General features: G+C 36.7%; 1 protein-coding gene across 8 annotated transcripts in view; it reads right to left on the bottom strand.

Annotated features, from left to right (window-relative positions):
* Positions 1-1964: 1964 nt before the first annotated feature.
* ACOX3 (acyl-CoA oxidase 3, pristanoyl) overlaps positions 1965-17869 on the bottom strand; it is a 43716-nt gene continuing 27811 nt past the window's right edge. For all 8 annotated transcript variants that reach the window (XM_026054780.1, XM_026054782.1, XM_026054781.1 and 5 more), the window contains 6 exons: positions 17477-17590; positions 15258-15373; positions 12293-12467; positions 11701-11768; positions 10871-10957; positions 1965-2398 (listed from right to left, as the gene is read on the bottom strand). In XM_026054780.1, the coding sequence (XP_025910565.1) occupies positions 2279-2398; positions 10871-10957; positions 11701-11768; positions 12293-12467; positions 15258-15373; positions 17477-17590 (680 nt within the window). In that variant the 3' untranslated portion in view covers positions 1965-2278. The remainder of the gene's footprint in view (positions 2399-10870; positions 10958-11700; positions 11769-12292; positions 12468-15257; positions 15374-17476; positions 17591-17869) is intronic.

The raw sequence follows: 17869 nt of genomic DNA, 5'->3' as shown, positions 1-17869 counted from the left end.
CTTTTTGTTACTTCCTCCCAGCTGTGAGGAAAGAGACAGTAAAAGACTATCACTTAGGAAGAACTCAGAGGTGATAATGAAATCACATGCTTGTAAGATGTGGTGAAATAATGCTGCTGACAGTTGATGGTACAGAATGTGGAGCAGCCGATCAATGCTTCTGGATTTTGTATTTTAAGTAGTGAGGCATCGTTTTCCCCATTTGTCCCTTTTATTGACACACAGATCACGATGTTCACACTGCATATTGGAAATAATGTGCTCTGCCTATTTCCTTCATGTTTGCAAAAATACAAATTGCAAATACAAATTACAAATCCACACTTATTGGATTCTCTGTAGATGGAGAAAACAGAAACAGATGAAGATAATCATATGGCTCTATGATTCTATAATATCTAATGATAGCTGTATTGATCTAGCTTTTTCCATGGGATGATGCCATCTATTGGACATCCTTAAAAGAGGCAAAGCAATTCAAAGAAAATAAATTCTTAGTATATACTGATTTTTTTCAGCAAGGCTGGCTAAACTTTTGACTCTTTCATATAGTTCAATAGCTAGACAAAGATTTCTACTGGGACATCTTGAATTATGATACCTCATTAGAAAAGAAGAAAGAATATAGACAGAAAAAACACTGGCAACAATCTTCTGGACAAAGAAAATGAAGTTCAGAAAAAAAAGTACAGGTAAAGCTTAACAAGATATTTTTATCCATTTTTCCAGTGGAAATGTGAGCAACTTTATTTATTTATTTATTTATTACTGATGTGTGCTGAGGGTGATCAACTTTAATTAACCTTGAACTGCTGTTAGAAACCCAAACTAAAACTTAAAAATTGTCTGTTTGGTAATGTACCTTGAGGTACTCTAAGAAATCTTTTTAATAATGGCCTTGCAATGCAGTCTCCTGCAATGAAATGTCTCCTGAGCTCTGTCAGATTTAGACAGAACTGTGGAAGCCTCAGTAGAACTACCTGATCACATGGTGGTGGTGTGTAAAGACTTACAAACTTTTATATACTGACATTGAAACTACTTAGGAAATTTTAAAACTTCTCAAAGGCAAGGGTCTGATTCTACTAAAGTGGAATTCAGTGTTGAACTCCTGTTTATTTTAACAGCCCAAGATGAAGCCATAAATAATAGTCAGCTTATAAAACAATCTCTCTGATTTGGTAAGCCTGCTCACAACAGCAAGGGAAGCAGGATTTAGGATTTAACAGTTCACAGATACAAAAAAGAAAAATTACTTTTTCAGTGTATCTAAAACATAAAATATTCTGAATTTTCAAAGCTTTATGTTAGTGTCTCTTCCTTTTGAAAAGAAAAATATTTACCAGTTAATATAGCTGACAGAGAAAAATTGTAGTATGTTCAATACTGCCTGTCAGACAGTTACATGTTCTTATAACACAATATTTTTAACAATTCATTTGAGTATATTCTGATCTAAAAAAGTAGGTGCAGTTTCTGTGTATGTTGACTTATCCCAGGCTTATTACTAGTTTTGTAGTCCTGAAAGCATTATAACTAACAGGAAACACATATAAGACTATCAAGCTTGCATTACTATACTTTTTAAAAAAATTGTAAAATGACTCATTTTCAATTAATTTCATTTACAAAGATATATACAATTCAAAGGCAGATTACCTGAACTCCCAAATTCTCTCTTACATTGGAAGAACAATCAAGTATTTTAACAGTGAAGCACATGAAGTAAATCAGAATAGCTTCATGGACTTTAAAGGGGCTGTCTGAAATGATTTCCATTTCTTAATACAGGTTTATCCCTGTTGGTGCTCTTAATGTCTTTTTTTCTTTTTTCTTTTTTTTTTTAAATTCTCTTTTATTTTGTTAATACTCTCCTAGAATCTTGAAAAAATACTTTTGTTCAGCATGTTTATAATCACTGGTGGGAGATGCTTGTTAATTATTTAACCTCTATAATATGCCAGTAAAGTCAAGACACCATTGGAACATTTTATTTATAGACACTTTGCAAAGCAATGATCTTAATGAATCTTCATTTTTTATATTTAACTGAGTAAATATGAATAGTGTGCAGATGTGTTGCTTTTGCTCTTGTCATTATTATGTCAACAGTCCTTGAGATCAAGTTGGACTTGATTTCAAAGTTATTCTAAGATTTGGCACCTCTATATGAAAATCTCTTTCATTTTCTGTGTTTGACATACGGTCTCATTTCCTCCTGATGTTTGAAATATGGTATCCATCTCAGCACCATCTGGCCTCTTACAAATTGTTTCATTTACAATCTTGACCTCAGCCTGCCTGTAACAGGTTTATTAATACAAAATTCTGCCCACCATGAAGGTCTGTTCAGAGCTTTGCTTCCTTGAAGGATCTCGGCCCACATATTTTTATATAACTGCAAAATTAAGAAAAAAAAGATTAATTTGTACAGAAAATAAAACCAGGAAAATTTCTGCAAGTTTAAATTATTCAACAAATATTTGGTTGAAATGGGATTGTGATTGAATTTCTAGATAACAAATGTGGTGATTATGTATGAGCTAGAATAAATACAAAGATAAAGGACAAAACTTCAAACTTGTGTAAACAACAGATTACCTGTGTAAATCATTTAGACCATCCTTGGCATAAGAACAGTTACCTTTGTATTTTTTTTTGTGATTATGTTGTTTTCAATTTGACATCAGTTGTATTATCAAAGGTAGAAATTTAGAAGCAGGGCTAAATTAAGCTAATCTTCATTCTGTCCACACCTGAAGACTGTATCTGAAAGCACTCCCGTATGTCAATGCATTCCTGGCAAATAACATAACTTCTCTCCCAGATACGAACTGTTTAGTCTGAGCATAAGAAATTCCTCTCTCATAAGCAGATTGTTAATTCATCAGCAATTTTATGAGGGATACATAGGATTGTAGAAATATGAGGGAAGGAAGGCTGTATCTTCAACAGCAAGTATCAGTACAGAATGATACAGTATAAGAGCAGTCAGTGATGTAAAATGGAAAGCCTTTCATTGACATCAAAAGAGGGCTTGGCCCTATATATTTGTGATGATTTAAATAAAAATTGAAATACATTCTTTGAATATATTTGCACCTCAATTATTTGGGCTAGAGCTTATTGATATTATTTAATTCATTCCAAGTTTGGTTTAATATTGTCTCTCAATTTTTTAAATTAATCTTGATATAAATGTGAGACTGTCAAAGCTTCCATGGGGAAATGATGCCCAGACCATTAGAGTTTATTTTAAAAAGAATCTGAACTTTTATTCAGCGCTTAAAGCTGCCTGTTACAAATTTGGAAACTTTTCTCCTGCTCCAGTTAAGGATCTGTGGCTCTAGGCACAAGCCACCCTACTGCAGCACAACATGGATTATCCTGAATTAAATTCATTTGCCTGTTTTGTTTGTATAATCTATTCTATATCACATCATAATTTGTACTAAAATATTTCCATTGTTTTCCTTTCTCCTTTGCATTCCCTCTCCTTTCATATGAAACACAAACCATCTATAATTCATTAATGAATAAGATGTGTGAAATAGAGAGGAAAGTACGAGACTAAAAATAATCATAGGATTACAGCTATGGGAAAGCCAATGAAAAATTCAGACTGATATAAATGTTTAACATACATGTAATTAGAAAGAAAGAAAGGTATCCAAATGTAAGTGTTAATGCTACAGTATTTGATAAGCTGCACAGATAGCAACAAATAGAGAAATAAATATGGGCAGTCAGGAGACAGGGAGCTTTATTAAGTATTTTCTTTGAGTGAGTGACTGGCAGCCTTTTTCAAATTTCAGTCAAAAACATTTACACATGTTGAAAACCATGGACCGAGAGGTAGTTTGCAAAACTTGCCTGAATCCTGCAGAACATGGATTGGATATCACTGCTTGAAATTACTTTCTCAAGATGTGTTTAAATAAGACTCTTAAGATTTTACAAGAAACTTAGCAAGTACTTAGCAGAAAAGGAAGTCAGTAATGTTTAGATTCCTATCTGCATAAGATGCACATTATTCAGGGTCTGTATAGCTATAGGTGAAGTTGGTTGTCTGATGTTTTCAAAAGTCTTAAAATGCAGTGCTGCTCAACTGAAGATACACAGTTGCTGGAAGAGCTTTACAACATTCTTTTGCAATGGATTTTCTAAACAAAGGAAATTCTGTAAGAAAACTAAGCTGATTTCAGTGATGTATTCGGAAGTCTATCAGTTGTAAATTCCTAATATTAATGAATTAAATGTCTCCATGGCTACTATATTTACATGAGAAATCAACCCAAGCCTTTTGTTAGAATTCACAAAGTAAATCTCAAAAGGGGCTAGCCAAATCCATTACATGACAGCTTTATCAGTTGCTGATAAGTAATCTCCAGCTGACTGGTAGAAAGTATTCTAGGAAAGATCACTGTATGCATGCCCTGTATCTTATATTCTTGCTCATAGCATCCACTCATAGTCCCTGTTAGAGATAGAATATAGGGTGAAAATAGGCTTTTGGCCAATACAGATGTTCTTATAGATGGTGTTCCTTCTCCAGGGCCTCTTTCATTAACTTAATCCTCAAAAAATATATAGGAAGGGAAACAAAGTTCCCAGCAATGATTACGGTCCCCTTGTTGAGATGGTTTGAGATGTAGTGCTAACCCTTCCTTCTTTATTTGTAGATACTGTGTTCCCAAAGTAATCATTTTGTTAGGTCGGTGTCTCTTTAGAAACATCTGTGCTGCCTTCTGTATGGCTTGAGCACCATAGAAACAATGGACAATTTTAGACAGCAAGACACAGATACCACAATATTGAGTATGCTTGACTCAGCAGTCCTGTCAAACTTCCTGGCATTCTCCCCAGGCTCTGGAGATTTGCTACAGGGTCTGTCCACACCAAACAAAACTACTGTACTGCTAGTCTCTACATAATAGTTATCCCACAGTTTGGCCCTGCTGACTAGAGTTGGCCAGTAAGCAGGATTTTGGTTTGTTGAGGCTTTGGAATGAAATGCAGCCCTTAAAATACATCAATAAAAAAAAGCAGAGAGGAACAATGACTTAGAATAGCCAAATCCATGGTGCACCCACATCCTGAATCCTGCATGTATGTCTGGTTATGACACCTCAGAAAGGATATGGCAGAACTAGGAAGGATACAAAGCAGGACAACAAGGCTTATCAGAGGAATGAAAAGGCCCCCACAGATATTGAATGGATATGGACTGAGAACAGGAAGTACTTTTTCACAGTACTCATACTTAAATTACGGGACATGTTGCCACAGGGTTTCACAGAAGCCAAAAGATAGGTGGATTCAAAATGGATTAGAAAAGTTAATGAAGAATAGATACATTGGTGGCTATTAAAAAGGATGATAGAAATACAACCTATGGCTTGAGAAACCTCTTCAACTACCAACTGTCAGAAGTCGAGACACCAGGAGAAGAATATGTCTATATGTCGTCTGTTTTGTACAATGTTTTCCTTCTGCTATTAGCTACTGTCAGTAACAGAGTATTAAGTGAATTGGATCCAGTGTGGCCATTCTCGTGCTCTTGATACAATTTTTGCTTTGTGTAATTTCGACTATACAAAAGAATGCCTCTGAATCTGAACAGGGATGAATTACATATTAAAGCAAGGAGAAGCACTGACAAAACAGAATCTTTCATATCTATATTAAGATCCCTTGGGTCTCTTCGATTTTTGACCAGAATTTTCAAGTTGAATCTGGGACACCTTACTGGGGAAGGTGTCATCAAACCAATGTGATTTATGTACAGAGCTTATATTTCATTGCATAAGTGAAATGACATTTGAAAGGGGAAGTAGGTGACTCTTTGCATCTTTATGCTTAACAGAGATGTTCCTGGAGTAAGTCCAGGATTAAATTAGCATGTACAGAGTAATGCTGTTGCACTAGTTAGTAATAGACCCAAACTACTATACACTGCTTGATTCAGTTACAATCAGAGATATTTCATGACAGGAGATCCTGAGATGGTCAAAGCAGAGGAGAGGTGCGAGAGCAAGGACGAGATGCTGACTTCTGTGAATCTATCATTAATGAAGTAAACAAAGCCAGTGTTTCTTAAAGCCTTTTTCATCATTTCATTTGCGATAGTTGGTGCATACAATCTACAGTCCTAACAATCCTTAGCCTGGGACTTGTGCTTCCTAGGCTGTGAAACATATATCACGTGCTTATATTGAAGGGTTTCTAGGAGCTTTGATTAAAAGGATTTTAAATACTTTGAGATTGCTAGATGAAAGGCAATGTATAAGTATTAAGTGAGAGTCACTGGCTACACAATTGCCAAGTGTTATGAACACACTGGGTGGATGAGATGATTTGAGTGTAATACTAGGTATTACAGAGTTTCCAGTGAAGGGGGTTTGCCAAACTCAACTATTTACTAGCAGAATGATAGCAAACTTGAGCATCAACTTACTCTATCCTCCCATATACGTAAAAAATTCCAAACAGAGCTAATTTGATTGTGGAAACCTGCTAGGTCTAATTTACCTTAGAATATGTGACATATTGCTGGATGTTTAACATGTTGCTGTTGAAAACATATCAATTTGGTTTTGTCTTGAAAAATACATATATATTTGAATATTTAAGAGATCACTTTCAAACACAACCAAATAATTAAAATGACAGGTCTAACATTAAGTGCTCTTTCCTACAGGCTAAAAACTAAGGAGGCACACTAAGTCACCATGCTGAGGTGCAACTCTCCACTGTACTTTTCTCTGTTCTGTCACTGTCAAGCTCAATTACTTCATTCCAAAGAGAAAATCAAATTATCTGCTCACAACTGGAACTCTTCAAAATTATGCAAAGTCCACAGTAGACATAGATGCACCTCAAATAGTCTCACATATACTTTGTTTTCCTCTATTTGTATGCATACAGCATGAATATAATCTGTCTCTCTCCAAGGCAGGAGTGCAAAAAGCAAAATCTACATGCTACTCCTCAATTTTCTTTCAGTTGTGGAATCGCAGAGATTCTTTGAGGAAGATGGGAAAGAGGCTGGAATGTGAAAAGTGCATTTTACGAAAGCACCTCCATGACCTCTTTGTTGGAAAGTTAACATTGTATTTTGAGTGACTGTCCATATGCATGTTCCATTTTGGATGATTCCAAAGTAATGCCTGCTCCACTTGAAGGTAGGTTTCAAAGTCATAAATGAGCAATGCCTAGAGAATAACTTTATTCAATGCAACTTCTATTCCAGAAACCTCTACAATGACAGTTTGGGAACGATCTGGTTGGATGTCCACAGAGCCGTTTTGCAAACACCTAGAATAGTCATGTTCCAAAGCATTATTAGAGGTCTGAATGAATGAACTCTGATTCTTGATGCATTTACAGGTTTCCCTGACGCTATCCAAGATGCAGGCGGACTGTCTTGGGGAATTTATGTACATTTTGATTTTCTGAAAGTGGAAATAAATAGCCAAATAGCTTTCCAAAAAGACAGCCCTAGGTGCATCAAAGGATGCAGTACTCCTTCAGCTCAACCATATGAGGAGATGCTTTAGATCGAAAACAGAGATGCTTTGGGAAGAAGACTCTTATGACAAAATTGAAATTCCACAGGTTTGAACTCACCATGAATAGTTTGATATCCTCTATTAGCTTCTTAGCAATAGCAGCCAAGAAATTTTTCCATGGATAGATGAAGTAAGTCTATTGCCATTAGTTCATATGCCAAAAAGGACTAGATTTAGGTCCTACTTCGGAAATTCTCCCTCACATCAGAGAGAATATTTTAGACAAGTTATGATGGACTTTGCTTTTCTACTTGCGTGTCTTCAGCTATATGTTAAGTTCCTTTAGGAAGTGAGTAACTGACTCAAGTGAGACCTCCTGGAAGATGATGGGAAATATCTTTCTCTATCAGGAAGCAAATGAACTTGCTTATGGAGAGAAAGTTTGAAAAGCTCAAGACATGGCAGGCAAGGGCATCTCATTGTTTGGCTGATAGTCCACATATCATGTAGAGAGTGAAAATTATCTAAACACAGAGATGCTGTGCCATTTTAGGTGTTCTGAAGTTTCATGCCTGCTACCATGAGTCAGGATTGTTTTCACTGTGATGGTGTGATAACAATGCAGCAGTATATATTCTGAAGCTCAAAATATAAATTAGTTGGAGGAGTTCTGTGGACTTTACTCTGTATCTCTGGCATCATTTTTGAGGTTGTTTTTTTTAAGCAGTTATAGATGCATTCAGCTGAGTCATGTGTTCTAAGATCAAGTTCACAGATTTACCTAAGAAGAAAACTTGGAACTGGCATCTCACTCTTCCTAAGCTTGAGAAGTTAAAATTTGTAAAGAGAACTCTCCTTAGGAATTCGATGCTCTCCTGAACAGTAAAGATGATTCACATGAAATAACTGTATTACAGGGATATATCTTGATGCCAAGCAATCTACTGAAAACCCATGGTTGAAGAGAATTTTGGCTTTGGCACAGGCTAATGGAATCACAGAGCTTATTGAAAAATGACAGATAATGGAAAAAAGCAAAAAAGAGGAAAAACTACATACTAAAATTGTTTCAGAACAGAATCACAGAATCACAGAATTGGTGAGGTTGGAAGGGACCTCTGGAGATCATCTAGTCCAACCTCCCTGCTCAAGCAGGGTCACCTAGAGCACACTGTACAGGATCCAGGTGGGTTTTGAATATCTCCAGAGAAGGAGACTCCACAACCTCTCTGGGCAACCTGTTCCAGTGCTCTGTCACCCTCACAGTGAAGAAGTTTTTCCTCATATTTGGATGGAACTTCCTGTGTTTCAGTTTGTGCCTGTTGCCTCGCGTCCTGTTGCTGAACACCACTGAAAAGACACCCTCCATCCTCTTGACACCCTCCCTTGAGATATAAGATCCCTCCTCAGCCTTCTCTTCTCCAGGCTAAACAGGTCCAGCTCTTTCAGCCTTTCCTCATAGGGGAGATGCTCCAGTCCCCTAATCATCTTTGTAGCCCTATGCTGGACTTGCTCCAGTAATTCCATGTCTCTCTTGTACTGGGGAGCCCAGAACTGGACACAGTACTCCAGGTGTGGCCTCAGCAGGGCTGAGTAGAGGGGGAGAATCACCTCCCTTGACCTGCTGGCAACACTCTTCCTAATGCACCCCAGGATACCATTGGCCTTCTTGGCCACAAGGGCACATTGCTGGCTCATGGTCAACTTTATATGATCTGAAGAGAAACCAGAACCAAAGGAAGTGAGTTTTAAAACATTGTAAACCAAGTACACTGTCTGAAACAGACTGTAGAAGCTCAGTCTCAAGAAAACATGATGTAGCGAAACAAGTGAAGACAAGGAACAGGAAATTTGCTCTTTACGCCCTTGATGCATACTCACTGTATGAATAATATAAGGATTAAAGGGCTCTACAGACCTTTATTCCTGAGATATAAACACAGCAATAGTTGAATGTACATAAAAACAAACATTGGAAACAGAATCTATTTACTTTATTCTTAAATATACAGTTTTTCTAGTTAGAGATTTGTTTTAGAAGAGTTGCAAGAAATTATATCTATGCATACAGATAGATACTTCCTCAAAGTCCTTTGCCTTGCAGTGGCCTGAGAAAAAACCTGACACACACCAAATCCTTAATTACTTGGACAAGATGAAGACAGACCACATCTAGAGATAACTGTCACACAGCAGCACTTCCACAACTTACTGCAAAATGTTACTGCCCATGTACTACTATAACAGACACTGCTCCAAGAGTGTGAAAGAAAGAAAAATAACATCTTCAGATATTTCAGAGTTATCCTGTTGTCCTCCTCTCAGGACTAGAGCTTTTCTACACTTTCTAGCTAGGAATCAGGACACCAGCTGACTCCCTCCCAGCACCTACACCTTACTGTTACTCTGAGGAGATCCAGCTTCTCTTCCTCCTCCCTAAGGAGCCCATATGCCTCAAAAATCTTGAGGAGACTGTCGTTCTGTTGGTGTTGGGCGACTGTCAGTGCTGAGATCTGCACTCAGATATTCAAGTCCTCTTACAGTTTCCTAAGCTGGAAGCTTAAAGAGCTCTGGCTACATTTGAAAATACTGGTTTGTTTTTAACTGAACTTGACTGAGGATTAATGTCTGTGATGCATCTCTCCATAAATGTTATCATCATCATTATTTGGCTTTCAGTGTCTATTTTGCAAGTCATGCATTATTAATCCATGCCAAGATACTCTCTGTCATATTGTAGAATCCCCCCTGGATAAACAAAATTCTCTCATACTCGTGCATTGCTGGTATTATCATTTTTAACTGAAACAAGTTTTAAATTTTCCTTTCTCTTATTAAGAGTAATATTGTAAGAATCTAATGTAATATCTCATCTAGGATATTAGTTGTAATGGAATTACGATTTAGGATAACAATGGGCAACACAGAAACAAAAACATATGAGGAGTCTTTGTCCTTAAATCAATGGGAATTTTGCCAGTGATTTTATAGGGTCAGAAGTTCACCATAAAAGTAATAATAGCCACCAAATTAGTTTGATGGGATAGAGGTTCATAAACAGGTAATTTCCTAAGGAATCTAGGAGATGGTATAATTATTTTTTTTTCAGTTCAACAGTACAGGTGCCCACAAGAGCAATTAAGAGTAATACTGTACGACTTTCCCACTGAAGCATATCTCCAGCAAATGCAAACTGCCATTGCTCTGCTGACATCAATTTAACTATGGTACCCTGTACTGAAAGAGGGTTTTCCCTTTCTTTCCTAGCTGCAAAATGTCTTGAATATGCTATGGCCATTTACAAAAACAATCCGTTTCAAGATGATTAGATTTATAAATATTAAAACAGGTTTTATTACCTCTCCGTTAGCTTTGCCAATGGGAGAGTTGAGAATAAAGTCAGGAGGAGCAAAGACATCAACCAAGGCAATGGCATCATCTTTCAACTGTTTAAAAACAAAAGACATACATTTGGCAATTTTTGTAGATATCTACGGCTATCTGTGAACTCCAGAGCAGTATTAAATTACTTCCATAAACTACTAGCCAGTGGTAACTTAAGAGAAATCCCCTGTAAGGAGACAAGGTTTATTTTGCTTTTTTTTCCTCCCAAGATAATTACCAAAAAGAGATTGTATTTTAAATGCTTTCCTTCGTCACTTATGAGTTTTAAGACACATTTTAACTAAGATGGTACTGTTCATCACATAAAAACACAGACTTAAGAACTCTAAATACATAACTTCTTTGAAAATTTATCTTACGAAAAATATGATCCAGTTTGAAAAGCTTTTGTGTTGAGAAAAAAAATTCATGAACTAACAACATAATTAAATAAATACAACTGGATTTGAGATCTCAAGTATTTGGCTACAACATAATTAAATAAATAGAACTGGATTTGAGATCTCAAGTATTTGGCTAGTTTTCCAACAAAAACTGCAAGGCCACAAATGAAAGAGCATCATTTTGTAAGATATATTCTTTTTCAGTTTTTGGCAAAAAAACTAGGACTAGATTCAGGGTCAATGGGTTATTAGCCTTCTCTTGATATCAAGTTATTTAGAAACAATTTATATAACATCCTGCTAACTTACCCCTTGAAGTACAGCACAAGTGAAATGTTTCTTTTTTAGTATTCATATATTATATTATTATTTTATCACAACAAACAATATCGATGGCTTACCCTGTAGCAAAGTTCCAAAATAGCATTCTGAATAAATCTTCCAGCTTGTTCACCGGAAACATAGCCACCTGCAAATACATTTACAATAAAATGATACAAAGAAGCTTAAACCAGTTAAATTTATACTGTTACAAAGTTTTATCAGTTCAGTACTCAAGAGAATAAATGCTCTTGTGTAATTGGATTGACTGTCTTTCATTAATGAGCTGACTGCAAACCCCTTAGTCTAAGACATTTGGAGTCTTTCGTATGAATAAACTACATTACAGCATCTGGCTGTATATTCTCTGTCCTCTCCTGCAAGGACTGGACCACACCAAAGCTTGTGAGCACTCCATCTTCTCTGAGCTAGGAGTGAATCTTTTGGGTTAATTTATAGCTTTATACTTCCAAATCCCTGCTCCTGAAAATTCTGCCCAGAATGACTGTTTTACATTATACAGGCAACAAGAAAATGCTCTAATGTAAATCTTAATTAGGATTCTCTCCTCCTGCCAAGAGGCAACATGTGGAAAAAAAAAAACCCAACTAATTTTGAAATTAAGACTTTTACAAAGTGACATGCATAATGTATACAGGGAGCTGATCTCACCTTGGTAGAGCACAGCCAGATGTTTACTTAAAGACCAGAGGCCATACAGAGCACTGAGATTCTTAAGCACAGGCTGCAGAGTAGATGGCAAGCTGGGATCATGAGCGTAGTCATGATATCTTTGTAAGACTGTTTGTTCAATAAAAGCAATGGATAATGATCGACAGTAGTACACCTTAGGAAACAGAAAAGAAGGATACTGAGTAACAAAATACAAGGAATGAATGCACAGCTGGTTCAAAATGGTGTTGCTCTGGTGAAGCTAGTGGAGATTTGTTCATTTAGATCTGCTGATAACGTAGCTTGAGATTTAAAGAAAGTCTAACAAGAAACACTAGGAGAAAACTTTCTACAAGGTCTTTGCAAAGGTTAGTCATAAAATGCCTCATGCAAATAGAAGTAAGATCCTAATTTTCCTCTGTGGTCCAGTTTGGGTAGTCACACCAATCCTAAGAGAGGGCAGATTCAATGTTTAAAATCTAAGTAGTGTAATTTGGCAGCACCTTGCAGCCAGACTGTGTGGGATCAAGTAGCTACATCAGAGAGGAGTCCATGGAAAATTGGGTCTGATGACTTTAAATGGATGATCAATAAACCCATACAACTCTAAGATGATAAAAGTAGGTTTAGATTTTAATTAATATTATATAGAATTTTATAAAGGGAATAAAATTTTTAAAGAGGTTCAGTAACCTACTGAAAACTTATCACAGTCCATTCAATTAATAAAAAAAATTAAATCTCATCATGTAAGCATGACTGGATTCAATACAATGGTCTGCAATATGTTTTGAAAGAACTACCCAACTAATCCTTGCCAACTATCTGGTCAGAAAGGCAAAACTCACCACTTACTGTTAACACAGAGTATAAAATCTTAAATAGTTGTACTCGCATAGGAAGACTTGTCTACCTTGATATATTTCACCTTTGTTTTATCATGGCATATGTCATATGATGAAATAGGCTGCTGAATGAAAACGCTCTAGTGGGTGAACAAAAGCGGACTATGAAACTCCTTCTTTTGTGGCTGATTTGTTGCACTACTGTAAACTGGTATTTGCTTTTAACTAATTTGTTCAGTTTGTGTCATTTAGAGTTAGTTAATTAGCTTTCATTTTTTTTAAACTTGCATTATCCTTGCATTTAAATCAATTGTGGGATTTAAGAAAGGCATATTGCAAAGATCACTGTCTCTCTCTCTAACTGTTCAGTGGCATACTTAATACCAAGCTAATATGTAAGTATGAACTGGAAAATCCAAATCTATTTCCTGCAGGCTTAGGAAGGACTTCTGCCCTTACTAGATGGACTTGTTTAGATCAGAATATTGACATGGGTGTCAGTTCTCTAGCCATAAAGAAATAGGTCTCAATATCCCAAAAGAAGCATTAAGAATTATTTCTATATTCTTCTTCCCTATAACTCTTCTTCCTTCTTCACCTTTGCATGCATTTCTGTATTGTTTTAATCAAGCTTCTGGCTGAAGACAAACAGACACTCCTCCTTCCTGAGGTTTCTAACCTTCTCAGCCTGTGTGAGGCATCATAGACAAGTAATACAAAGCCCTTTCTTCCTTCTGCTTTGGGACATCTTCACAGAACTCCCAAACCTAGGGATAGGCTAGGATTTTCTCCCAGATCTTCCACAGCAAGAACAAATACTATATATTCATCAGCCACCGGTCTGACAGAAAAGTGTTTCTTCATGCCCAGAAACTTTTAAACCAAATATGTGTAAACCGTTAAAGTACTGCTTGTAAATCATTTTCATATGTTTTTGAGGCGTTTATAGCAAAAAATCCCCCTGTCCTGAAGACAAACTGAAGGGAGGAAAGAAAACGTAATGACTTAAGGTATTTCAATGCTGTCTCCATGGGAGTTGTGTGCCTAAATAACTTTAAAATTTAGCACACTTGAACATAGGAGCAAGGTGAGTAACCTTTACACTGCTGAGTAAATCACCTTCTCTAACATACTGGCCCTAGAATCAGACTCCCAAGAGCTGGCCAGTGGATAGGCAATCATGCTCGAATTTCTGGTACTTATGTTGCATGCAACTAGAGGGCAATTCTTGTCCTGAATTTGACACAGAAGACCATGTCTACTATGCTGCTTCTATAGTAACCACAGGAAAGGTTTCCTTCATTCTACTAGTGGTTTTACACAGACCATACCCTACTGAAGCCAAGCTGGCTCTTTCTAGGTGCAGAGTTGAATATTCCTTCCTGCAGTTTTTAAATGAATTTTGCAGATAGGGTCAACCATATTGGCCATCTTCAGGGAACAGATCTCTTTCCTCAGTGACAAATGCCAAGTGTTCTTTTCTTGGATGCCAGCCAGTTTTTCTCATGGAGGTAACAGAAGTGTTTAAGGAGCTTGGGGATACAAACTGAAATTTGGAGTTATGCCATTTCTAGCTGTTAAAGCTCACTGGTGTGAGAGTGGATCTGCTATCTGTAGATTGTCAGTGTTTCCTTTTCAGGTTCCAGTGCTGTCAGTCTGGTATCTTTCAGGAGTAGTTTGCACTATAGAAATTAGCGATGGAAAAGACCTATTAGGTCATCTAGTTTACCTACCTGCCAGAGCGAGATTCTTTCCTACAGTATGTATTTGGCCACAAAAGCAGATGGAGATGTAATAATGAGATGCTGCAGCAGATTTAATAGCAGTACAAATAGTCTTCAGAAGTTGCGATTTCAAACTTACACATACCACCCATCACATGCCTGCACTTTTCTAAAGGGAAGTATCCTGGAAGACTTCTGCTGATCATCACTGTCCTCCTTCTATCATGATTAATACAATGTACATGGACGGGAATTACATTTTATTAGTTATATGACTTGCTGCTTTATGCTTGAGGAAATTATACTTCATGATATACTGGGATAAAACCAACAGGATCTGGCAAACCTGGATGAAAACACACATGAATAAAATGAAAAAGCTGAATAAAGTGTTACCTGACAGTTGTTTTTTGCCTCAAAATCACTTCGCCCAGACTGCTTCTCCTTGTTCAGCTTTAGATCACTTTCTCGGAGCAGGTAGCAAACCAGCCATTTATATGCTGCTAAAGGAACTGTAGAAAAGAGAAGAAAACTGAAATTCTTAGCATTCACATTCATAATGCCAGAAGTCACATGCAGTGTCTACTACATTCTCAGTTTACGGTCCTGAGATGAAAAGTGAAGGTGATAATTAATCAACAAGAAACTTCAGTGAAAACAAACAAAACACCATGAACAAAGCCATTATTTCTTGGACAAGATCTCTGTGAGTCAAAAGGTGCTGGTCCATTAGTCAACACCAAAGCAGTAATCTGGTGAAAATTAAGGGGCGGCACTCTTGGCTTGGGTAAGACTCTCCCTTGAGGCAGAATTTTGGTCATAGAAAGCAGAGTGATAGTCATGTGGAAGACAGTTTTCATCTTGATCCAATGCCACCTCACCCAAACAGGAGGAATTCAATTCCCTCTTGTAATATCCCTAGGGCTACACATGCATTAAAGAATTGTGGATATCCAAAGTAGACATTATAATCCATTAACACAGCACTTTGCCCATTACTGTTGTTGCAGTAAATAACAGCTGGGTATAGTGAGATTGTAACTTTCAGTGAAGACCTATCCTGCTTGACTATACACTAGTTTCAACTGACCCCAAGCTACAAGACCAGGTATATCCACAGCTCAGTTTAAACACAAATATTTTCTGATTCCCTCAAATTTTTTTAAGTTATTTTCTTTCCTATTTTAAGGCGTAGGTCTACAAGGTTCTGAGTCTCTTCTGAGATTAAAACAAGAACAGAAGACAGTCAACATTTTGTGGACTCATCCCTTCTCAACTCTGAAATGATGCTACATGCTCTCAAGCAGATGACTTCTAATAGAGCAAAGGTGGCTGAATGTAATTGCATGTGAATTAACTGCTTTGTATATGTGTGTTATATTTTTAGAGCAGTCTGGAACTACAAGGGAAAAAGTACTACAGCTTAAAGACCTTGTATAAATCCTGCTTGTCTGCGCCTTAGCTTAAGATTTAATGTAGGGATATTATTAATGTAACTCTGAGTGTTCACACGCTGCCTGAGTATAGGCACCTAGTTTAAGAGCCCAGCTTCTAACAGAACACTGCAATAAAGAGATTCAGATATTTTTAAAACTACAATCTGGTTCAATAGGAATTACAAAAGAGGACAGAAAATGTGTTTAGCTATTAGTTTGTGTTCTGATGGATTTCACTAGTTGGAGACATAAAACAAAGCAGAAAGTACGTAGTCATTTTGAACTAGCATTTTTCTTATTTTTGTATTTTAAGTTATTCAGATTTTTCCCCATACTTATTATGGTAATATACCATAGTACCACACTTTGTATCTCACTTAGCACTCTGATCATTATTCAAAGTTCAGCTTTTTTGCAATTATTTGACCATGGAAGTGGTTACTTGAATTCCAGGAATCAACCCAATTGCCCCTTACATACTAAGACTGGAGTTTCTTCCCTGAGTATGTTTTCAGTTTCACAGATCCACTTTTGCTCAGCTCCCTTTCTCTATCTACCTCATTATCTCTTCACTTCTTCATTAATTTTTGCCTCCACAGGCCAATCTGGGTTCACAGTAATACAAAAGTGGGAATGGCATGTAATGTCTTACTTGATTCGATTATGTAATAGAGTAAGCCAAGAAAACTGCTGTGACTTTTCTTTCGCCATTACCCCTTTTTCCTCATGCAACCAAAAGCAACTGCCAAACAGTGGACATACTTAAAGCCATTTCCACATATTTCTAAATCACATGTATGGTTTCTTAAAATAAGATATTTAAAATTCAAAGGTAGTGGCAGTTAATGTCGCTCACAAGAGTCTCATTTAAGAACAACAACAATACAGTGGCAAAGAACCCAGATCACAAATGTTATTTTAAAAGAACAAAAAAGGAACAAATATATGTGATGCTATTCTGCATAAAAATTCCATTATAGAATTCAGATTGTACTTCTAGGGACAACAGTGCATATTAGGAAATGAAAACTGCATCCTTAGCAAACTGTAAAGTGCAAAGAAAGTCAGCAAATAGTAATTTGATAAATATCTAGTAACTAGTGGAGGGTGAATCTCAAGTCTCTGGATCAGGCAGGAATTTAAGACTGTTGAAGCAGTTCTACAACAGCAAAAGGCTACCTGAAGAGTCCATGCAATCTTCAACACTAATGGCTGTGAATTTCTGGCCAAGGATGTGGTGGTAGTTCTGCAAAAAGTTTACTGTTCCAAAAGGGGATTCAAAAGGAGCTTTCTCTGAAAAACCAAAGAAAATAAAAATGGTTTATGAGAAAAGAAATCAGACTATTTGGAACTAAAAATCTATTATAAAGCCAGACATACACTTGATAGGCCAGATTCAGATAGGCCAAAATATTTATTTTTTGTGGTCTAGTCCAGCAAGTGAGGACAGGTGGACAAGTGCTGAAAAACCTGACATCACTGTGTATAATCACCACAAGAGTCAACTCCTTTTGCAGGGTTTACAGTCCTGGATGCTGGCAAAAATCACTGCTACAAACGTGACACAAAATC

This window comes from Apteryx rowi, unplaced genomic scaffold (assembly GCF_003343035.1).
Source record: "Apteryx rowi isolate R43461 unplaced genomic scaffold, aptRow1 scaffold_97, whole genome shotgun sequence".
In the NCBI taxonomy this organism is placed as follows: domain Eukaryota; kingdom Metazoa; phylum Chordata; class Aves; order Apterygiformes; family Apterygidae; genus Apteryx; species Apteryx rowi.
Note: the sequence above shows the minus strand (reverse complement) of the source record. Positions and strands in the feature narration are given on the sequence as shown.